General features: G+C 35.0%; 2 protein-coding genes across 5 annotated transcripts in view; both read right to left on the bottom strand.

The window, feature by feature from the left end:
- Positions 1 to 46: 46 nt before the first annotated feature.
- ctso (cathepsin O) lies at positions 47 to 5,953 on the bottom strand. Of its 2 annotated transcripts, none has more exons than XM_073820832.1 (8): positions 5,703 to 5,953; positions 5,181 to 5,289; positions 4,970 to 5,109; positions 4,725 to 4,892; positions 3,096 to 3,217; positions 1,009 to 1,172; positions 524 to 616; positions 47 to 200 (listed from the first exon to the last, which is right to left on the bottom strand). In XM_073820832.1, the coding sequence occupies exons 1-8, from the start codon at positions 5,868 to 5,870 to the stop codon at positions 166 to 168; spliced, it is 999 nt and encodes a 332-aa protein (XP_073676933.1). In that variant the 5' UTR covers positions 5,871 to 5,953; the 3' UTR covers positions 47 to 165. The 2 variants fall into 2 exon arrangements, with proteins under 2 accessions (XP_073676933.1, XP_073676934.1); XM_073820833.1 differs by having other exon boundaries at positions 4,800 to 4,892.
- Positions 5,954 to 11,554: 5,601 nt separating this feature from the next.
- The window catches only part of rnf130 (ring finger protein 130), a 65,793-nt gene continuing 53,243 nt past the window's right edge, over positions 11,555 to 24,104 (bottom strand). Inside the window, exons 7-10 of one of the 3 annotated variants that reach the window (XM_073820617.1) lie at positions 22,231 to 22,327; positions 19,386 to 19,590; positions 16,055 to 16,148; positions 15,490 to 15,804 (exon numbers count right to left, since the gene is read on the bottom strand). In XM_073820617.1, coding sequence (XP_073676718.1) covers positions 15,789 to 15,804; positions 16,055 to 16,148; positions 19,386 to 19,590; positions 22,231 to 22,327 — 412 coding nt within the window. In that variant the 3' untranslated portion in view covers positions 15,490 to 15,788. Of the gene's footprint in view, positions 12,843 to 15,489; positions 15,805 to 16,054; positions 16,149 to 19,385; positions 19,591 to 22,230; positions 22,328 to 24,104 lie in introns of those variants that run through there. The other 2 variants (XM_073820616.1, XM_073820618.1) reach the window with 2 other exon arrangements.

Here is a 24,104-nt window from a genome sequence, read left to right as displayed (position 1 = left end):
GTACTTGCTTTGCATTCGAGAGGCAACAGGATTTGTTATCCGCATCCCCGTGAGAATTTTTACAATTCTCATCAGCTACACTGATGGATTTCCATCCTGAGGGTGATATTTTAAAATGTCGATCTGCCACGGTCTTTTCAACAGAAGTACAAAGATTATCGACAATTACACAAATACAGCAGCCACGTTGTCCGCAATGCCTGGAAAAAGAAAAAGAGTTGCTGTTGATTGTCATCGGACATTGTGTAAAGTCCTTCCAAGATCATAATTTCAAAATAACCTTACTATGTCATTTTCAAATGATCTGATATGAATTTAAACATGATCAGCTAGGCGTTTATGATTTGATTTTTTCATTGTAAGCAGTATTGAGTGTTTCCCAAAGGTTTCATGAATATTTATGAACGCACACAATGCCTCACAGCAGCAGAACTGCATTGTGTGTATCACTTATCTAGGAAACTGACTGTCAACAAGGTAAAAAAAAACATTAAAAGTGGGTCACTACATACTACAAACTTACCACACATATTGTTTCCTATTTTTATGTAAGCATATCCATTGTCACCCCATGAGGTCCCCCATGAATTGCGTACTATCCAATACGGCACTTCCCCTGTCAGAAAATATGAAGACATATCATTGAAAACATACCTGAGATGGGAAATGATTAATAACAAGTCATACTATGTAACCTATAACGGTGTGAAATGATTAATAATGCATCAATTTATCTACTTTGTGCTGGAAGTACTTAATTCAAACTAGTACACAAACAAGAGAAAACAAATCATTGCAGAGGATAAACGCTGCGGACAGCTTGCTGATTATAGTGCAGACACATCAGGCAGTTTTCTGGGATGTTGGCGCACAGCCAGTGTTTGCCAATGTCGGCTCAATTTTGTGCCCTTGACAGGACGTAATCCGTGAAGGCCAGCGCTCTGAACCTTTATATGCTCCGAGGCACAAGTAAAGAGTGTTTAACCACCCGTGTCTGCGTGTGTGTACCTGTGGTATCATAACCGGTGATCAGTACGGCATGGTTGGCGTTGTGGCTAGAGCAGTGGTGCTGAATGATGCCACCTAGGTAATCCTGCCAGCTGATGGCATCCACAATGACAACAAGAGGTCCTGATTCCACCAGCACGCTCATCATCATCTCCTCCTGTCCACTGTAACAACATATCAATCCCAGTTGGTTAAGACAGAACTACTGTAGGGCTATCGCGATTCGTTGGTAAAATCCTCAATTTCATTTTGTTTTAGTCGAGTAACCGGCAAAATACCAGAAGTGGTGCATTTCACGAACGAGAATCTATGAAACGTATTATTAGACTGTTTTCCAAGGCTGCATTATATATTAAATCCATTTTAAAATCATAATTAAGCATAATTGTGAATTCACAAATGCTACGATTCAGTTAAAGGAGTAGTTCACTTTCAGAACAAAAATTTACAGATAATGTACTATTTTGTCATCCAAGATGTTCATGTCTTTCTTTCTTCAGTCGTAAGAAAATTATGTTTTTTGAGGAAAACATTTCAGGATTTCCCTCTATATAATTAACTTTTATGGTGCCCCCGAGTTTGAACTTCCAACATGCAGCTTAAAGGGCTCTAAACGATCACAGCCGAGGAAAGAAGGGTCTTATCTAGCAAAACGATCGATTATCTTCTAAAAAAATTACAATTTATATACTTTTTAACCTCAAATGCTCGTCTTGTCTAGCTCTGTGTGTACTCTGTGTAGAGATTAAAAAGTATATAAATTGTAAATGTTTTTAGAAAATAAACGATCGTTTCGCTAGATAAGACACTTTTTCCTTGGCTGGGATCATTTAGAGCCCTTTGAAGCTGCATTTAAACTGCATTTTGGAAGTTTAAACTCGGGGGCGCCATAGAAGTCCACTATATGGGGAGAAATCCTGAAATGTTTTCCTCAAAAAAGGAAACGTGCACCATTTCATCAGATTTGTAAGGTAAATCATTTATTAAGCTATGCAAACTCAGGAGATTACATAAATATTGTGTCATTATGCTAAGTGTTAATCGCGATTTTAAAATAAAAGTTTAAACCCTCACTCTAAGTTTACACGTTTTGATATCCACATATTCATTAAATTATTGTGGCTATAGCATTTCTGTAGTAAAAATGTGGCCAAATATTAAAGATTAAGTGGACATTTGACTTAAATGTTCATTAGTCAATATTAAAAAGGATTAGATCGCACAATGAAGTGTAAAAACAATCAGCAGGCCGTTTACGCCCTCTGCAGGCCTATGTTGTAACGTTTTGTGCAATAAAACCATATGATTTTTTGCTTTTGATTCTTTATTTGAACTAATTATTATTGCCTCGTTGCTATTATATATGTATTTTAAGTAATTTTAAAGGCTAATGTTCACTTACATCTATTTTTATTACCAGAAAAAAAAAAAAAAAAAAAAAAAAAAAAAAAAAAAATATATATATATATATATATATATATATATATATAATTATAGGGCCATATTTATTATTATTATTATTATTATTATTATTATTATTATTTAATCAACAAGCCTATCTAATTAATTGAATTTTACAGTTATATTTTACCAAATTATTTTCCATTACTTTTCTGGATTTCATTTTAATGGTTCCATTAAATTTTAATAATCAAATTTAATTATTCAAAATAAAATGTTCTTAGGTACATTTTTTTTATTTTTTTGTGGAAAAATTAATCGTTTAGATTAATCGATAAATTAGTCTAAATAAAAATAGTCATTAGTGGCAGCCCTAGACAGAACACTATGTGAGACACAGTGACATCTGACACAAATTTAAGACAACGAAACCCAGGTCAGAAGTGCATTTGGTTTTTGGTATGTGAGCTTTGAAAGTGTACAGTCAGTGGCCGTTCAGCACCTGACCCTGAGTTGCAAACAGAGTTGACAAGAACAGATGAGTAAACATAAAACATTGGCCGACATCCCGACCAAACTTCAACCTTGAATTTTAAATAGTACATGAGGTCTACACTGCACTTAATGCAACGGTACAGCTGACTGTCGGTGTAAAGCTCAAGCCATCTGCATGCTACATCTATTACCTGAAGTCATAAGCTGAGTAATTCCTCACTGCCACTCCAGCATGAGACTCAGGAAAGTACTGGCAGATTCCTGCCACGTCTTTGAAAGGATACTCCGCCTCTTTCACTAACTTCAGTTTGGTCTGAAATAAAAAAAGATATACGAAACAGGATATTAGAATGTGCCAATTATGGCATTTCTGGGATGATGAACACCTTTAATGAGCAGCTTGTCGTGGCTGGTACAGACAAATTAATTTTTTTACACTTGACTTTTTTTACACTAACACCTTTATTAAAATACTAATTAAAAAGTATATATATTTTAAAGAAGATTCTTATGTTCATTAAGGGTGTGTTTATTTGATCAAAAATACAGAAAAAAAGTAATATTGTGAAATCAAATGTAAATATGTCAAATACAATTTTTCTTAAAAAAAATTTTTCAAACAATACACACAATCGTTCAAAGGTTTGGGGTTAGTAATTTTTCAATCTTTCTTTTTTGTAAGAAATTAATATTTTTATTCAGACAAGATGTGTTAAATTGATAAAAAGTGATAGCAAAGACTTATTGTTAAAAAAAGATTTATATTTTGAATAAATGCTGTTCTTTTTAACTTTTTATCCATTAAAGAATCTTGAAAAAATTATCACAGGTTCCAAAAAATATTAAGCAGCACAACTTTTTCCCAACGTTGATAATAAATTAGCATATTAGAATGATTTCTGAAGGATCATGTTACACTGACGACTGGAGTAATGGCTGATAAAAATTCATCTTAAATTAAATTATATTTTAAAGTATATTAAAATGAAAAACTGATATTTTAAATTGCAATAATATTTCAGAATATTACTTTTTTCTGCATTTATTTGATCCAAAGTACAGCAAATTTTGAAATATGTTTTACTATTTAAAATGACTGTTTTTTATTCAAATATATTTTAAAATGTAATTTATTCCTGTGATTTTAAAGCTGAATTTTGTTTAAAACAGCAGAGTAGAATTTTTTGTACTCAATGTACTCGACTGTTTTTAAATATTGATAATAATAATAATCAGCATATTAGAATGATTTCTGAAAACTCATGTGACACTGAAGACTAGAGTAATGATGCTGAAAATGTAGCTTTGATCACAGGAATAAATTATATTTTAAAACACATTCAAATAGATAAGTTATTTTAAATAGTAAAAATATATCAAAATGTTACTGTTCTTGCTGTACTTGAATCAAATAAATGCAGGCTTGGTGAGCAGAAGAGACTTCTTTAAAAAAACATTAAAAATATTACTGTCCAAAAACTTCTGCCTGGTAGTGTTTATATTTATAAAAAGAAAGAAAGAAAAAAAAAGATTTGTATTCCTGTGAAAGCAATGCTGAATTTTCAGCAGCCATTACTCCAGTTTTCAGTGTCACATGATCCTTCAGAAATTAAACTAATATACTAATTTGGTGCTTTACAAACATTTCAAATTATCATCAAAGTTAAAAACATTTTTGTTGTTGTTGTTGTTTTTTTGGCAAGGGTATCCCAACCATCAATGTTGACAGTTGTGATTCCACTATCAGTATCAATATCAATAAAATAATTTAATTTCTCAGTTATATCATCATGAGAAAAAAAGAAAGCAGATGAAAGCACCCGTTTAAGCCAATCCAGAGCTCCAACAGGAGATCCGCCATTACAGCCGCTGTTTTTATAAGAGCAGTCTATAACCTGCTGCACACTGAGCTGCTGCAGTTTTCCACCATCTTTAGCAGCCACTGTTTCAATGGCCTCCACCACACTGAAGGCCCAGCATCCTCCACACTACAAAAAAAGAAAAAAGTCATGTTTTGAGTATTTGCATTTGAGTGTAACTTCCTAACATAACATCTACACCCTACCGACTCCTGGTTTCTGACTGGTCCGACAACTCCCTGGTCTCTCCAATCAAACCTAGGTGGATAATTCATCCTAACTTGAATTCCAGACCTGGAGGGGTCAAACTTCTGAGCCGTCTCAGACTGGGCTGTGAGATATCGCTCTGAGAAACAAATGAGACACATTAGTTGCCATCATTTTAAGTGCATTAATTTCTAAGCATCTATAAGTCACCTTTGAACTGCTGCGGAGATAAGTCAGAGAACTGGTTGATGCCATAATGGGCAGAGTGGTTTGATTTCTTCAGCGCTGAATTCAGAAAGGCTTGTCTCTTGAGTGAGTTCTACGAAACAAAACAAGACATGACCAGAGACAGCTTGAGCAACAGGTGAGATATTAATCACATGAGGAAATGTCATATGACATGACAGAAACTAATGGTATTATGGGCATTGCCTACATTTTGTTTTCAAATGTGTTCCGTGAGACAAAGTTCTAATATATTTAGATACATTAAAATCAGCTAGTTATTGGCTGCCTCTCAAAACCAAGTATGCTACCTAACTAGACAGCATTACACTGTGTTAGTGTGAGTGAGCTCACCTTTGACGCCTAAAACTGTATCTAGTATCTAGTTAGGCAGTTCACTAGGTTTTGAAACACATCCATTGTCACTTAGCATCCGTAGTGATTGAGTTACGATTCTTACTTAATGCTGTGTGAGATATTAATGTTAGTCCACTAAATGTGCGTTACCTGGAAATTAATCCGTCTCTGATAGTGTTCATTGTTTTCATGTACTCGCTGAAAAGTCTTCAATCGTTCTCCGTCCCTTAGATATTTCCTACTTAGCTCGAAGCTGTTGGAACCCGTGAGCAGTTCGTGGTAAATTATCAAAGCAACTAATGTTAAAGTAAACGCCATTTAAATCGAGTCATTAGTAAACGTTCAGTTAATGTACACTCGAGCAACTTTCATTTCTGCTCTCGGTTATTTCCTGCAGCAGATCAGTCCAGAGCGCTCTATCGCCATCTTGCGGCGGATTAAAGCATTACCTCAGAGCCAGTGATTTATTGTGGGAGGCAAACAGGCGTTTCAAATGTGAAAAAGCACCAAGGAATCATAAACGAAAAGGTTATACACACTAAACTGAATGAAATTAAATCACTACAATAGCGTCTAATTACATTTGAAAGCAAACTATTTATAAGGCTTTCCAGGAAGCTAAAGGTCACACTTAATGGTGCGCATTTTGTAATAGTTATTACAAAAGTAAGTACTGTGTAATAGGAATAAATAAAAAAAATTACATCTACTACACTTTCTATTAATTTTACACATGTATTCTTTTGAACTCTAAAGAGGCCCGTGCCACTTCTGTGAGCATGAAACGACGCACATTCCACACCTGAGCTCAAAAAGCCTTAAAGGGATAGTTCACCCAAAAATGATAATTTGATGTTTATTTGCTTACCCCCACGGCATCCAAGATGTAGTTGACTTTGTTTCCTCAGCAAAACACAGACCAGTGTTTCCCCTAGGTTTCCAGTGTTGGGGGGGGGGGGGGGGGCTTAGGGGGTTGGGTGCCGGTAGCCAACGTTACTTTTTTTTTCCCGGTACTTTACCCTACTTTGTGAAATAACGAAAACATTATTATAGACTTATTCAGTGGAAAAATAAGTCCAAAACTCTCTATTTTAACATTTTGAACAATAGGGCTCTACCAACTTTTGCTTCTTTTTTTTTTTTTAATTCTTGTGTGTATTATTTTTTCTCATAATCAAATTAAAAGTATAAACATTTATTTATTTTTAATCAAATGAAAAATAAACCCTTTTAATTTTTGGCAAACAAACAGAGGTTTACTGTTAAAATCAATAAATAATAATAATTTAACATTTAAATAATAATTGTAGTATTTTTTCTACAATTAAGTGGTTAATCTTGTTATATTTATTTTTATCATATATATTGTTTCATGTCAATTATTTAAATAGGAATATATAAACAACTACATTATACTGTACAAAAGTAATACAAGACTAATGTTCTGTTACATGTTACTTTTATTTTGACAGGTTGCCTTGAAGTTTCTGTGTGTGTACAGCATGTTATGATGCTAGTTTTCTCAAATGAAACGGTAAAAGTGACACTCACAGCAGCTTTGGATATTGAGTTTATCTGTTCATGCGAGATGTAAATGCCCAAAATTAGCGGGAGCGTCACGTGTGCTTCAGTATATGCGTGTAGTAAAAGCGCGTCTCCACCATTCATACATACAGAGGCAAACGGAGCATGCAGGATTCATATTGAAACGGTCTTTTTGCATTTCAGTTTTCACAGACACTAGTCCATATCGCGATTTGAATGAAGTAACAGACCAACTTTTGATTTATTAATCCAAAAATCGACGAATTTACGTGGCATTTCGCGCTATAGTAGATTCGGTTTTTATGAATGGAGTCCGCGATCCCGTCTGTGTTTTCGCAGATGAGACATTGTAAACACGCGATCATGTAAAGACAGAAATGACATGCCTTCGTGTAAATAAGATAAATAACACAAGGCAATTTAGTTTGTTTAATAAAAGAACAATGTATAGCCCTGTTCTATAGGAAAGATAACCTTAATGACTTCTATTGTGATCTGACGCTATATCAAAAATAAAATGAACTTGACATTCAAGGGGGGCGGGGGGTGCCGTTGGGGGGGCGGGGCGCCCCCCTAAGATAATGGTAGGGGAAACACTGCAGACGAAGATTTTTAACAAAAACCGGTGCAGTCTGTCAGTCAAATAATGGCAGTCAATGGTTACCAAATCTTTAGAGGAAAGAAAAACATACACAGACAAATCCAAATTACACCCTGCGGCTCGTGACGATACACTGATGTCCTAAGACACGAAACGATCGGTTTTTGTGAGAAACTGAACAGTATTTGTATCATTTTTTACCTTTGATACACAGCCACGTCCATCTCTCCTGAGCACGAGTTTAGCTTTCGGCTCGTGACATGTGTACGCGCTCTGACGTAGTATACGCAAACTCCGGAAGCGATCTGTCGCGTGTATACGACACTCATTGTTTACACAGTGCACAGAGATTGTGGGTATAGCGGCTATTCAAAATGGTAATTACTTGCGCTTATCCTGATTGTTCAAACCGAATTAAAGCTAAAAGATTACATTTGCTTGCGCAAACTCATCCGGGACTTTTAACCGATTTCCCCTTATGGCGTTTGCGTATACTACGCCAGAGCGCGTTCACACCTAAACTAGCCGGATGCAAAGCTCGTGCTCAGGACAGATGGACTTGGCTGTGTATCAAAGGTAAAAAATGATATAAATACTGTTCAGTTTCTCACAAAAACCGATCGTTTCGTGTTTTAGGACATCAGCGTATCACCACGAGCCGCAGGGTGTAATTTGGATTTGTCTGTGTATGTTTCTCTTTCCTCTAAAGATTTGGTAACCATTGACTGCCATTATTTGACTGACAGACTGCACCGGTTTTTGTTAAAAATCTCCGTTTGTGTTTTGCTGGCATCTTGGATGCCGTTGGGGTAAGCAAATAAACATCAAATTATCATTTTTGGGTGAACTATCCCTTTAATAAAGCTTATATACTGTATCCATCCATCCATCCATCCGTGTCAGTGTTGTTATTGTCAACTAAATTTAAAACTAGCATTTCCATTTATTAAATTTAAGCAAAAATAAAACAGAATATCCACCTTTTTCTTAATGTAAGACATGGCCATTTGTAAATTTAATGGGTCTGGCTTCTGGTCTCATCCATCCAGCTATTTTCATCTGTACAAAACAGCTTGTTTTGCTGCTTAATATTGCAAATTGGTGTGTATTACCATATTATTTTAAAGTATTGCCTTAATTATGAACACACTGGCTTGTAGTCCAAACAATATTACTGTTTACTGCACGTTGTTATTCTTTTCATTATTCTTCCAATGAACTGAAAGTCTCACCCATAAGCCATGTTAAAGAAAAAGGTGGATAAATAATAATTACATTTTAAATTAGTATTAGAAATTTAAATGAAAATGTTGCTTTGACAACTTATACAAATTAAATATCCACCTTATTTTTTCCATAAGCATGTGCGTTTAAGTGAGATTTAAATTTTCATTTCTTCGTTGTTGTCAACTTTGTTTTATTGCTGGGTAAATATATTCATACATGCAAATGCAAAAATGTAAGCCCTCCTTTAATATATTTATTTGTGAGTTTGTGAAAATGTTTCAGAGCTTCAGTTACTTTAAAAAAAAATTAAATAAAAGTTTTAAACTCTGTTTCTGTATCTCAAAATGTTTATTTCAGTGTATTTTTATTTGATGTCTTTATATACTTCATTTGATTTTTGCTTCTTGTTTTCTTCCCCTCATTATTGCTATTATTATTGTGAGTGTAATTATTATTAATGGTGATTATACATATTACTTATGGTGGATGGGCCTTATATTGTTGGAAGTTCCCTGTCTTGCGTACAATTTACAATAAAAAAAAAATGTAGCTGGAAGCAGCAAATACCGGAGTTCAAGCACTTTAAGGCTTTTAAGCACATATGAAAAAAGACATTACATATTTTTAGCAAGCCTGTAACCACCTAAATCAATGACCAAAAAAAGGATTTTTGGAAATACCATAGAAATATGCTTTTTAATGTTTATGACTGTTGCGGCAGCTGTGGTTCGTTCTCCTAAAACTTTGCATGCTTGTTTAGAATCACCTGTCGCGTGTGCTAACCAGGTTTCGTGAAATTTTAAGTTTTAGTTTAGGCTTTATAGGTTTTTTGGGTATATTTTGACAGGCCCATTTTCTAAATGACATTGTTATAACTTCCCAAAGGGTAACTTTTTTTAATACATATTTATTAACCTAGAGAGTCCAGAGAATTGTACTGCAGTGTTTTTTTTTTTTTTTTTTTTTTTCAGATTAGAAAGAGAGAAAAACCTAGGAATAGAAGTAGGTGTTTTACATCTTCTCAATCATTTAACTAACAGTTTGATTGACAGCAGTGATTCTAGATGCAAAGTCATTCAGAACAAGGAGGTCTATCGTATGATATGAATATTGTGCGTATGTGTGAAAAACTGTGCAACATACAATCGTTTACACCCTTGAAAAATGCAATATCGGCCCACAGTGGCTGATTTCTTTCAAATTTCTCAAACACCTTTAGGGCCTTAGTCAAACAGACCCATTAAGTTTCGTTCCAATCAACCTCTGTTAACCTTGTCTAACAGGTGCTCAAAATTCATCGGTCTATGGTGGGCATGTTTTTTGAGATATGCAAATGTCCTTATAGACGCCTGTGGCACTTTGAACCAAGACAGTGTGTACCAATTTTTCACATTAATAGGACAAACTGTTGTGTAGTTGTGGATTTTTTTATAATTTGATCATTTCCCCTCCTCTTATAGCAGCACCAAGCTCCATGCCTTTTTATGTGACATCAGATTCAGCTCTTACATACTGTTGTGAGTTTGGCGAACATATCACAATTCTGTTTAAAAGTTATAGCCGTTTTAGTAAAGGCGACCTTGCCCTTTTCCAACATTTTTGCGTCCCTTTGCGACAAAGAGTCAAGAGTTCGACTTTTTTTTTTTGATAATTATTGATATTCACTCTCCAGAAAATCTTCCTGCATTGGTTTGGTTCCGATCAAGCGAAAAACCTACACTGTAAAAAAGTTTTCACCAGATTCACCTTAAAAATGTAAGTTAAATCAGCGTAAAACTACAAGTCATTTTTAACTTATTACAATAAAAATAAGTTGATTTAACTTGTGAGGTGAAATGACATACGTTGATTTAACTTAAAATTTTAAGACAGCTGCTAAACTTAAGTTTTTAAGTTGAAACTGGTGAAAACTTTTTACAGTTTAGGACTAGTTCGCAAAAGTAAATTTTTTACAAAAAATGCAAGACACCCGTAAATCCCAACAACAAAAGACACTTAAGTCTTTGACAATAGGTTAAGGAGTTATGACCGATAACTGTAGCACCCATCAGACCGATTGAGGCAAGCCTTGGTGATGTTGTAGACGGAGGGAGTACTACTAAGTCTCTACGATTTGCGGTTTGGATTGCCCGATCAGTTTTAAGTGGAGATTGCTGATCCTTGGCCACTGTAACTATTGGGTTTCAGCGCTACTGGATTGATCCCTAAAAAAAAAAAAAGAAAAGGGGCAGGTGCAGCAATTTGTACTTTTAAATTTTATGGGTCTTGCTACCGGTCCCATCTGCATCCAGCAATTTTTTGCTGTACAAAACAGCTTGTTTTGCTGGTTGATATTGCAAATTGGTGTGTCTTACCATAATATTTTAATGAATTATCTTAATTATGAACACACTGGTTTGTAGCGCAAACTGTTTTACCATTTACTACACGTTGTTATTCTTAAACTGGCTTAAAGTCTCGCCTGTAGGCTTACTGTTGCGTTGAAGAATAAGGTGGAAACGTTAAAGTACTAAAATTAAAACAAAGCTATATAGAACTTTTATGAAAATTAAAAAAAAAATTATATTAAACATATAAATAACACATATTTATGTTAATTTTAAACCTCACCCAAAGAAAGAAAGCAGTATAGGCAATTATGACAAGTTTAATGCTGAGGCAGTATGTAACATAGGTAGCCCATATCATGACCCACATAAAGCAGAGCCTTTACTCACTGAGTGTCTAAGAGTCGAGCTCCTGCCCTGTCCTGACTGCAACTACATATGACAGAAAACAAAACTGATGCAGAATCAGCACAAAGATCTCTGTGAGTGCAGGCCAGTATGGTCACAATGCCACCCCCCCAAAACGAGAACACAAAAGAGACAGACACTCTTGTGCACGGACAAGATCCAGGAAAGACAAACTGTGCTAAGAGGCCACTTAGAGAGAGAGAGAGATACATGAATTATTATATGCAAATACTGTATATATTCATATATTCATGTATATATGTGTGTATACATATATACACATATATATATATATATTAGGTCCCCTTGCTTGGAACTGATTAGTATTCGCTGTAGGTATTCCATAGGATTTTCTTTAAATACATGTTTAAAACATTTTCCTTCTATGTACAGAGAAATACTGTATATTTCTACAAGGAAGTAACGGTGATTTGTCGAGGAGTTTCGAGTGCTAACGGGCCAGCACTAAACGTGAAGCTGCAGCATTTCAGCATATGAAGGACAAGTTCGTTTGCATCTTGTTTAGCTACAAAAGCAGAGATACAAAGCAGACAGCTCTTCTATAAAGGCTCAGTTTCCAGTCCTGCTTTCACGACTGTCCACGAGAGAGAGAGAGAGAGAGAGAGAGAGAGAGAGAGAGAGAGGGAGAGAGAGAGAGTCTTCCCCATCTGGAACGATATTAAGCATGGGAACTTAAAAACGGTCAGCAAATTACATACATGAGACAACAGTTAACACAACATTTGTGGCTAACCGAGGATACCAAGATAAAGAGGTCTGCCATCCACAGACGTCTGCAAAAAGATGTCTTTTGAAATAGTCTTTCAAAAAGTCAAAGAAAAAGTAAGTGTAAAAGTGTAAGGAGGCTGATGATGGTGCAATAGTCCAATCACATCCACTTGAGGCGACCGATCGCTTCGAAGACCGTTCTACAGCGGTAGAGTTTATCGCCAGAGTCAGTGTGCTCACTGTCAATACTCCATTTCACACTCGTAAAAGGTTGTTCCCCACAGTCTGGGGTCGGGGAGAGGACGATGGAGGAATGGGCTTGAGGTGGAGGAGGTGCGTGTCCTCAGGATTTGTTGTCGTCGTACATATCCAGAGACGCCTGGATGTCTGGAAGCTCCATCTCACAGACTACGCTGCGTGGAGACACAGAATTACGGTTGAAGAAATGACCACCTGAAAACAGACAAACAACAAAAATGATGGGGTCAGATCAAGACATAAAGGGCATTTGTGATAATACTCTGTATCTGTGTAAAGCAGGGGATAGAAAGAAAATGAGATGGATGAAAGAAGGAAAGATTCTTCTGATGAATGCTTATGAAATATTCAAGATTCAGCTCCTGCTGACTGAAAAGACTTATTTACCTCCTCCATAAAGGTTGTGCTCAAATTTGACATTTCATCTCAGCACAAAATCAATGCCGGTCGGTTACGTGTAATCAACACTCATTATGTCCTTGACACCAGACCAATTAATTACCATCAAGCTTCTCAGTTGAAATCAGATTTTTTTAATGGAAGTGTTTGGGTGTTTTGTGAATAAACAGCTTTTTGATTTAACCCTGGTTTTGTCATTTTTACCCAGAGGTGTTTTATTTTAGATGAAAATGCTAATTAATGTTATTGTATTGACTAAAACATTCTGACTTTGCTCAAACAGGGTATAATAACTTCTCAAAACAATATTATTATATACTTTTTACTTGCCAAAATGACTGGCCTACAAAAATTGCTTACAAATTTATCCAAAGTTAGTCGCAAATAATGATTTATTTCTTTTCACTCAAAAACTGAAGTGCGTAAGCACAGTTCAGTGAGGCCTATGGCCAATCATTTTAAAAAAGAAACCTTTGCTAACTGAAAGAAAACAAGTTGACAGAAACATTAAATCCAAGATTTAGTGATAATATAGCATAATGAGATTTACCAACAATTTTTAAAACCAAAATTAGGTTAAGATTAAGATTTTTAACACAACACAAGGTTCAAACATATTTGAGCAATTTATATGTTTACATTTTCTATTTTATTTATATTATGTCTAGTATATAATAAGTGTTTGTGATTATACAGCTCCTTGTTTTAACCCTTACTTTGTCATTTTTACCAAGAGAGCTTTTATTTTACCCAACAAAGCTAATAAATAATATTGTATTGGACTAAAATGTACTGACTTTGCTCAAACTAAATATTTCTGTACTTTTTTATCCCAAAATTGGCCAAAAATAATGTTTATTTATTTTCCAAACCGGTGCTAATTAAGAGAGATCCAAGATTCGGTGATAATATAGTATATTAAGATTTACCAACAATTTTTAAAACCACAATTAGGAAACGAATTTTCAACATAAGGTTTAAAATTTCATGTATAATTTATATGTCTACGTTTTCTATTTTATTTCTATTATGTCCAGCATAGACAAACTAGAATAAGTTGCAACTATTGACCTGCATCAATCATGACTGTTAAGACAAATGTGTGGATGCGCTTCTCCATTTAGTCTATTATTAAAATGCATTTAATTATACACAGTATGTATGTCAAAATATTGCAACCCTTAAGCAGGTAAATAAATATATAAAAAATGAAATGAATAAAAAACGTACTGATTTACTTTGGAATATCAGTAAAAGTGCTGGATATTTTATTCTTAAAAATTATGTTCTAACGGCCTCAGTAGGGGATAATGTACTGAAGGGCTTTATTTTACAATAACGACTGGATGTACATTATCCCGCTTATTACACAGCTACTGGGCACAAAACGAAATAATTAGACACTAAATATTGATTTGAGTTGTCATTTTTGAACGCAAAGCTTTCGTGAAGAAAGCAATGTGGCAAGCTCAAACTAGATTTCACCACAAACTGTTTTAAAATCTTACCAGTTAAAATCTTACAATCCATTACAATCATCACAAAATTGCAGCAGCTGCATGTATGAAACGAGAGAGCGGATCTGACTCCGCGATACCAGGATGACAGAATTAAATACTTGTACCTAGAATACTGACTTGAGTTGTAATATTTTATTAGCCAAACAAAAACACAAAGTTTCCACGAAGATAAAATATTCTTAGCAGGTGAATAGCGCTGACTGCAGTTACCCGGATGAGCCTTTGTTATTACCCATATGAAAACTTAACATGGTTTTATTACAAATAAAACCAGTTATACTACAGTTAATCCATAGTAACCACAAATTAACAATGGTTTTGCTACACTAACCATAGTTTACCCATGGTATCTGTAGTAAAACTGTGGTTATACAAATGGTAATCAATATGCCAAAAAAAACATGGTTACTACACTTTTAGTACAATAAAATCATGGTTAATTTTTGTAAGAGTAGTTTTCACTGGTTATTACCGGGGGAATAACACACCTCGGAATATGTGAACTGACCGATCAGAATAGAGTATTCCGTGTAGTCGTGTAATAATAATGCATATTAGACAATTCAGCAAAATATGCTTCACTCCATTAAGTAATCCTTCCAGATTTCCGGCTAAACTGTGCTGGAGCTGTTTAAGTTGCATTAAATGTTAGGCTGATACTAAACACAATCTGTCTTCATAGATGTATTACAGTATTTTTCGTGCTTTTGGCTTGACTTACTGTAAGGCACTACTGAATTGTAGAGCTATTATATGCCACAGTAAATCAATATTGTGTCTAGTAAACATGTGACATGATGGAGGTTTCTGGTCTGAAAGTGAAAATTAGATTCAGGAGTCTCACCAGTAAACTGAGAGAGACAGAAGCATTAAGTACTAACTACTAATTTACTAAAATGAGACAAAAAGAGAGTTTTGCACAAAGAAATTTTAATACACGCACAAAAATTGCTTTAAAAATATAATTCACATGACAAACCAAAGACAAACCAAAGGATCTGAAAAAAATATACAAATTTAAAAGACACTTAACATGTATGCTGTAGAAAGTTCATTAGCAATATCATCCAGTGACAAGCTTTAAATGTGCTGAAGTCTACAAAGGTTAAAGTTAGCTCTATTAACACTATCAATGAATGTGTAAGAAACGGACTTGAAGTGCAACTTTGTTTTCCAGGATGCATTTCTGTTTTAGAAATCAGGACGCCATAAAGAAAAATCTTCATTCCAACTTCAGTCTGAAAAAGAAAACAAAGGAAACAGAAAAAAAAACATTTAACAAGCATTGATGTGAGGCACATGGTAATAATTGAAAACACAAAATATATTATAGTTGAAAATGACAACCGATAAAAATCAACCTTATGACACTTAATAGTAGTACATTAATGTATTAGGACACTAATGCGACAAAGTAGGTGCTAACTCATTGTTAATGTATTTAGTGATGGCATTCTAAACATCTATCTACAAATCTACAATACTCACTCATAGGCAGAAGTGCTGGCAGTGGCTCTGATGATCATGTAGCAAAGCGTGAGAGCAGAGAGGACGCCGAAGCTGGCAACAATAAACCACTCTTCTGTTAACAGAGTAAAAGGGGGAGGGGTCATTTTTTGGTGAGGGCGCGGCCAGGGTATCATCTCGACAGAGAGCCGAAGAGAAGAGGAAACTGGCGACAGGTGGAGGCGTGAAGAAAAAGAGGAACACTTCTCTAATCCATGGAACAGGAGAGGAAACCATAGGCAAGCGATGGTCAAGACGAGACGAGAGCGAAACTGAACATAGCACATTCAGAGCACATGACACTTAGTGCTGGTTTAGCCGGACATTTACAAAGCAGAGAAGATTTTGCATCTGTTAGGAAGACCATGTCATTAGAAAGTAGTAGTATTCCACATAGACATTTTTGTATGTATTTATTTTTAAATATCTGTAAATTCTATAAAAATAGTAGCATTTTTACAGAATTTAGAGACAAGAGATTTCAGAAACAACCAAAAACATGAATAAATTGCAGAGCTGTTCTAGCACATACACCTGCTCTGGGTTCTTCAATATAATTAATCACTACAATACAAACACAGGCCAACAGGAGGGGTTAAAACTGCTGAACATAATATTTTAAAGACATAGCACCAGGACAAATGGTTGGTAAATAATAAATGATCCCACAAATGCGTAATTACCTTACATCTGTTTCTGCAACAAAGGTGTGTAGTTTCTTGAGCATTTACTTATTTTTACGTGTATGCAGTTTTCTGCTGTTTAGTTTAGTTTTATCGCACTCAACACGTGTGTTAATGCTTGGTATAACTACAGTTGAGGTCAAAAGTTTACATGCACCAAATGCAAAATGTTAATTATTTTACCAAAATAAGAGGGGTCATACAAAATGCATGTTCTTTTTTATTTAGTACTGACCTGAATAAGATATTTCACATAAATGTCGTTTACATATAGTCCACAAGAGAAAATGATAGTTGAAATTATAAAATTGACCCTGTTCAAGTTCAAAAGTTTACATACACTTGATTCTTGATTCTTTATATCTATATATGTTGTTACATGAATGATCCACAGCTGTGCTTTTTTTTTAGTTTACTGATAGTTGTTGCTGCCCTCTGTTCTTCAGAAAAATCATTCAAGTCCCACAAATTCTTTGGTTTTTCAGCATGTTTGTGTTTTTGAACCCTTTTCCAGCAATACCTGTATAATTTTGAGATCCATCTTTTTACATATACAACTATTACAGAAGACTCAAACGCTCACTGATGCTTCAGAAGAAAAAACGGTGCATTAAGCCCGGGGATGAAAACTTTTTGAATTTGAAATACATGGTAAATGTAACATGTAAGTATCTTCTGTAGCTTCTGAAGGGCAGTACTAAATGGGAAAAAAATATGATATTTAGGTAAAATAAGAAAAATGTACACATCTTCATTCTGTTCAAAAGTTTACATCCCTGGGTCTTAATGCATTATTTTTTCTTATGGAGCATCAGTGAGTGTTTGAATCTTCTGTAATAGTTGCATATAAGTCCTTCAGTTGTCCTTAGTGTGAAAAGATGGCTCTCAAAATCATACAGTCATTGCTGGAAAGGGTTCAAATACACAAAAATGCTGAAAAAACAAAGATTTTGTGGGACGTGAAGGATTTTTCTGAAGAACAGTGGGCAGTTTAACTGTTCAAGACAAACAAGGGACTCACGAACAACTATCACTAAAAAACAAAAACAAAACAGCTCTGGATAATTCAGATAACACAGTATTAAAAATCAAGTGTATGTAAACTTCTGAACGGGATCATTTTTTAAAATTCAGCTATTATTTTCTCTTGTGGACTGTATATAAATGTCTTTTATGTGAAATATCTTACTCAGGTCAGTACTAAATAAAAAACAACATGCATTTTGTATGATCCCTCTTATTTTGGTCTAATAATTCACATTTTGCAGATTCACTAAAATAGAAATAAAAATAAAAGGCAAACAAGATGGTTATTTTAAGCCAGCTTGAGCAAAGCTCATTCACAGGTTTGAGGACAGTTTGAGTACATAGATGCTGACAGAAAAAAAAAAAACAGTTCTGATCCAATTCCAGGTGACAGGAAAATGAACCACAAAAAAAAATAAATAAATAAATAAATAAAATAAAATCTGTTAAAACCCTCTGAGATGCTGGTGTGCATTGTGTCTAAAATATTTCTACATTTACCTAAAACTTTTTGACATGCAAGAGAAAATATATAATATGCAATATAAAGACTAAATATGATATCACCATATACATATATGTTGTTTTCATGAAGGTCTAATGTTGTTCCTAGAGTTGGCTGTTGTAGCAAATTTGTCAACTATTATGAATTTTACAATATTATTTTGCAACAAACGGCATGGAATGGACATGTCAAGCCACCATAATGACAGATAAAAGAGATACAAGGTGTAAAACAGCATTAGCATTTAGAAAAAGGGTGCATCTTATCATCTGAACTAGCCATGCATTTATGTCAAATTGCAATTGAGCATAAAAACTAATTTACATTTACATTAGAAGTTGAAGAAAATTCTCAGTAAATCTTTTTTTAAATATGTAAACAAAATAAAATAGTATTTAGTAGTAGTATAATAACTAAATACTATAAAAATGTGTGCATTACTAGAACTAAAATATGTGAGCAACAATATACAGTCAGACAGTCTACAGAGTGATCATCCTGAAGGTGTTTATTATATGATAATGACTGGCTGAATGTACATTATCCTGTTAATTACACAAATATATATATATATATATATATGTGAAATTATTATTATATGTGAGAAAGGGGATACCACAGAGTGCCATGACATACACGCAATGACTTAAGAAGTCTAGTACAAAATATTTATTGCAGTAAAGTGCAGGGACACATTGCGGTTGAGCACAGACACCTGCTCACATCAGTGAGCTCAGTCTCAGCAGTGCATGAGTCACAGCACACAGATGTCCCTGAACAACAGGTGGAGTGATGCAGTCAGTGCACTACAGTAAGGAAAGCTTACCCCCGGCCCCCGCTGGGGAGAAAATGAAGGAGAAGGTGGAATAGAGGTGAGCAAATAAAGGTGACAGGAAGAAACTTAAAGACGAAGTGTGTGACTTTTTTCAACATCAAAATACTTTGTAACATCCCAGTTTAGCATGCAGAGCAAACCACAAGCCTGTTTGAAAAGAATTTTTGTAATTCAGTTGGGTGATGCAGAAATGACACACTTCACCTTTAAAGAACATCCAGATAGAATAAGAGAGACAAAATATAGAATAAGCCCTGCTCTTACTAGTGACAGCAATGTTGATCTCTCCTGTGCGAGGAATGAGCTCTTCGTCGGAGGGAAGCTGGGAGGAACTGGAGTGGCGGAGGGGCTCCAGACTGATGCTGGTCTCAGAGGACAAGTCCACCAGTGCCGTCCTCTGGCTGGAAGTCTGACTGCGGGACATCCGATCCATGTCAAAAGCCATGTTGTCCACACAGGGCAGGTTGGGCTGTAAGTACACAAATGTCTTGTTTGTCATTTTATTAACATATGTGACCCTGGACCTCAAAATCAGTCATAAGTCACATGGGTAAATTTGTAGCAATAGCCAACTATAAATTGTATGGGTCAAAATTATCTACTTTAAAGGTGATTTTCTTAATATTTTCATTTTTTTGGACCCTTAGATTTCAGATTTTCAAATAGCTGTATCTCGACCAACTATTGTCCTACCATACATCAATGGAAGGCTTATTTATTTAGTTTTCAGATAAATCTCAATTACAAAAAATTGAGCCTTATGGTGCAAGGTCACATATATATTGTATGGTGCAAGGTCACATTATATATGATATATGTGACCCTGGACCACAAAACCAGTCTTAAGTCGCTGGGGTATATTTGTAGCAATAGCCAAAAATACATTGCATGGGTCAAAATGTTTGATTTTTCTTTTATGCCAAAAATCATTAGGAAATTAAGTAAAGTTCATGTTCCATGAAGATTTTTTGTAAAATTCCTACTGTAAACATATCAAAATGTAATTTTTGATTAGTAATATGCATTGTTAAGAACCTAATTTGTACAACTTTAAAGGTGATTTTCTCAGTCTTTTTTATTTTTTTGCATCCTCAGATTTCTGATTTCAAATAGATGTATCTCAGTCAAATATTGTCCTATCCTAACAAACCATACATCAATAGAAAGCTTATTTATTGAGCTTTCATATGATGTATAAATCTCAGTTTTGTCAAATTTAACCTTATGACTGGTTTTGTGGTCCAGGGTCACATATGTAAATCTCCAGAAATCAGAAAATGTTTTGGTAAAATGAAAAATTCAATGAAATGTCTGAAGTGGCCACCAGAGGGTGCTACTAGATCATAAATCCTCTACCCCTCAGTGCAAAAACAAGATTATAGGCCAAATGACTTTATATGGTGTAACAATCTTTATCATGTTGCAACCAGCAACACATATTCATTTTGCCATTTTTTACAGTAATGTCTTTACATGCCCAGATCTGTAATAATTCAGGCAATCCATCCTAATCAAACTGCAGGACTTGATTTTATTTTCAAGAGAAAATAATGATAAAATCATAACAACAACAAATCAAATTAGAGCCTTATGAATGTGCCATAACCTGCTACCCTCTGAGATCAATGTTTCTGTTGTCTTTGTACTACATTTAAGACAGTTTTGAACAACAAGCCTGCATTTATTTGACTCAAAAAACAGTACAATTTTTTAATATTTCAAATATAGATGTTTTCTATTTGAACATATTTTAAAAAGTAATTTATTAACGTGGTGGCAAAGCTAAATTTTCAGCATCATTACTCAAGTCTTCAGTGTCAAATAAACTTTCAAAAATCATTCTAAAATGTTGGCTTGCTGTTTAAGAAACTTTTTATAATCTATCTATCTATCTATCTATCTATCTATCTATCTATCTATCTATCTATCTATCTATCTATCTATCTATCTATCTATCTATCTATCTATCATCTATCTATCTATCTATTCTATCTATTATTTTTTTAACATAATAATGATAATAATAATAATAATAATAATAATAATAATAATAATAATAATAAATGTTTTACTGGAGTAATGATGCTAAAAATTCAGCTTTGAAATCACATGAATAAATTACATTTTAAAATATATTCAAATAGAAAACAGTTATTTTAAATGGTAAAAATATTTCAAAATTGTACTGTTTTTGTTGTACTTTGAATCAAATAAATGCAGGCTTGATGAGCAGAAGAGACATCTTTAAAAAAAAAAAATCTTACGATAGAAAGAACGATAGAACAATAGATAGATAGATAGGTAGAATGGTAGAACGATAGAAAGGTAGAACGTTAGATAGATAGATAGAATGATAGATAGATAGAACAATAGAACAAACGATAGACTGATAGACAGATAGACTGAGACAGATGGATAGAGCGTTAGAACGCACGATAGACTGAACGAATGACAGAACGACAGACAGACAGACAGACAGACAGACAGACAGACAGACAGACAGACAGACAGACAGACAGACAGACAGACAGACAGACAGACAGACAGACAGACAGACAGACAGACAGACAGACAGATAGGTAGATAGATAGCAATTTTGAAAATCTAAAACTGCTGAACTTTGTTTGTGAGGGGTATGTTTACAGTAAGAGAACAGAACATACAGTTTGTACAGTATAAACACCATTGTGTCTATGCAATGTCTCCATAAAACTTTGGAATCCAATGTGTGTGTGTGTGTGTGTGTGTGTGTGTGTGTGTGTGTGTGTGTGTGTGTGTGTGTGTGTGTGCGCATGCTAGCGTGCGTGCGTGTGTGTGCACCTGGTATTCATCACGTTGTGGGGACCAAATGTCCCCACAAGGATAGTAATACCAGTAAATTTTGACCTTGTGGGGACATTTCTTAGGTCCCCATGAGGAAACAGGCTTATAAATCATGCACAATGAGTTTTTTTGAGGAAGTAAAAGTGTGCACAATCTCCTGTGAGGGCTAGGTTTAGGTGTAGGGTAGGTGTAGGGCCATAGAAAACACAGTTTGTACAGTATGAAAACCATTACGCCTATGGAATGTCCCCATAAACATATAAACCCAACATGTGTGTGTGCTCACCATAACTCCCAGAGCTTTGAGAATGTTAAGTTTACACATGGGACAGGTGCAGTGCTCATTTAGCCATGGATCCACACACATTTTATGGAAGACGTGCCTGAAGAGGGGAAAAAAACAAACCAACATTTTCATAGCCATAAATAAAGCACTTAAGCATGTTGTGTATATTTAAAGTGGTTGCAACACCATAAATATTAATGCAATGTTTCTAATCACTCCATTTCTATTATAACAAATGTAAGACCATGAGATGCAGCATCGTGCCTTTGATATCACCATAACTCTTCGCAGAAACGATGAATATTTGAAACTGCTCTAAGAACACTGGTGCAAGAAGGACATTACATGTAAAAGCACATTACACATTTATATTACAACCAGAGAGAGGAGAGAGCGAGATAGGCAGATTAAAAGCAAGAAGCTGGTGGACTTCAAAGGAGCAACATGAGCTTTCACAGAGAGCTTTTGAGTCTCTTCTCCTCCTCCTCATATCCGGCTGCCGCACAATCTGAGCTGTGTTTACTCCAGGAAAGACCCTGGGCTCTCGATAGCGGAAACCCTCTTCATCAGGGAGATTCTCGGCACAAGCCAGCCATTGAGGCTCATACTAGAGACAAGGCAGCCATTGTGGCTCTGAAGATTGGGAAGAATCTTTATCACTGCATCATAGTGATGAGAAATGTATATTTAAAATGTTATTTTGGTAAATGCATGGAATTTTGACAGTTAACAGTGACTGTTTAAATGTTAGAGAAGAGATAACAAGAAATGTTTCTTGAGCATCCAATCAGCATATTAGAATGATTTCTGAAGAATCACGTGACACTGAAGAGTGGAGTAATTCAAGAGTGGTGAAAATTCAGCTTTGCCATCACAGAAATTAATTACAATTCAAAATATATTCAAATAGAAAACTATATTTCTAATCAAATAAATGCAGCCTTAGTGAGAAAAAGAGACTTTAAAAAAAACATTACCAACCCCAAAATCAATGTAAATATATTTGATATATCACAAGCATCCACAAATAGATCAAAAGGGGACCCAAAAGCACATTTTAAAACCCCTCAAGTGAGTACACGAGTGATACGAGTATTACATAAGTGCCCAAAAAAATAAAGGCAAGTTTTGAGGGAGATTTTAATACAAACCGAACAAAACTAGTGGGCAGAACGCAGAAGAGTTTGTGGAATATAACTGCAGCAATGCATTTCAGAGAGGTTATCTAAGGATGTCAAATAATGCTAAGTGCCACTGACACACTATGATTTATGGGTGCTGAGAGGATGTATGCATTCTGTACTGAAGCAGCGTGCAGACAAACTCCAACAAAGCTTTATTTGCTTGGATGGAGAACATGCAAACAAGGGTCAGATGAATTAATGATGAGGGTGCTTACAACACAAAGGATACATAAAGAGATGCAAGCCATCAAACTAAGACAGAGCAGCTCTGTGTGTGGGCCCAGTCTTTATGTACTGTATTATTATCACATGCATATTTAAATACAAATTTCAGTCCATCATGACACAAAACAGTACGTCCCGTCCAGTGAAGGGCACACCTTAGAAAGTTACAGGAGAAACAGCGAAGCTAATGCACAGGGACGTAAATTGAATGGCCATGGCTAGGTCAAGTGTGCTGCCATTACTTGTGCTATGAGTTATTGATTGTGGCTGGAGATACTTATGCTTAAGAGAGCAGAGATACTCACCTTAAGAGATAACCATAAGATAAGAACACATGACAACCATTTCCATACACACTCACACACTACCATTTAAAAGTTTAAGAGTCATTACTCCAGTCTTCAATGTCACATGATCAGTCAGAAATGATTCCACCATAAGTAGCATGGGTATATTTGTAGCAAC

Source organism: Garra rufa, chromosome 16 (assembly GCF_049309525.1).
Source record: "Garra rufa chromosome 16, GarRuf1.0, whole genome shotgun sequence".
In the NCBI taxonomy this organism is placed as follows: Eukaryota; Metazoa; Chordata; class Actinopteri; order Cypriniformes; family Cyprinidae; genus Garra; species Garra rufa.
This window is presented reverse-complemented; position numbering and strand designations above follow the sequence as displayed.

Excerpts from the sequence above, each read along its gene's own strand:
- ctso (XM_073820832.1), bottom strand. The coding sequence starts at position 5,870 with ATGGCGTTTACTTTAACATTAGTTGCTTTGATAATTTACCACGAACTG. Across the intron at positions 3,218-4,724 it reads CTCTGGATTGGCTTAAACGG|ACCAAACTGAAGTTAGTGAA; the intron begins GTGCTTTCATCT and ends TTTTTATTTCAG. Across the intron at positions 617-1,008 it reads CACCGGTTATGATACCACAG|GGGAAGTGCCGTATTGGATA; the intron begins GTACACACACGC and ends ATTTTCTGACAG.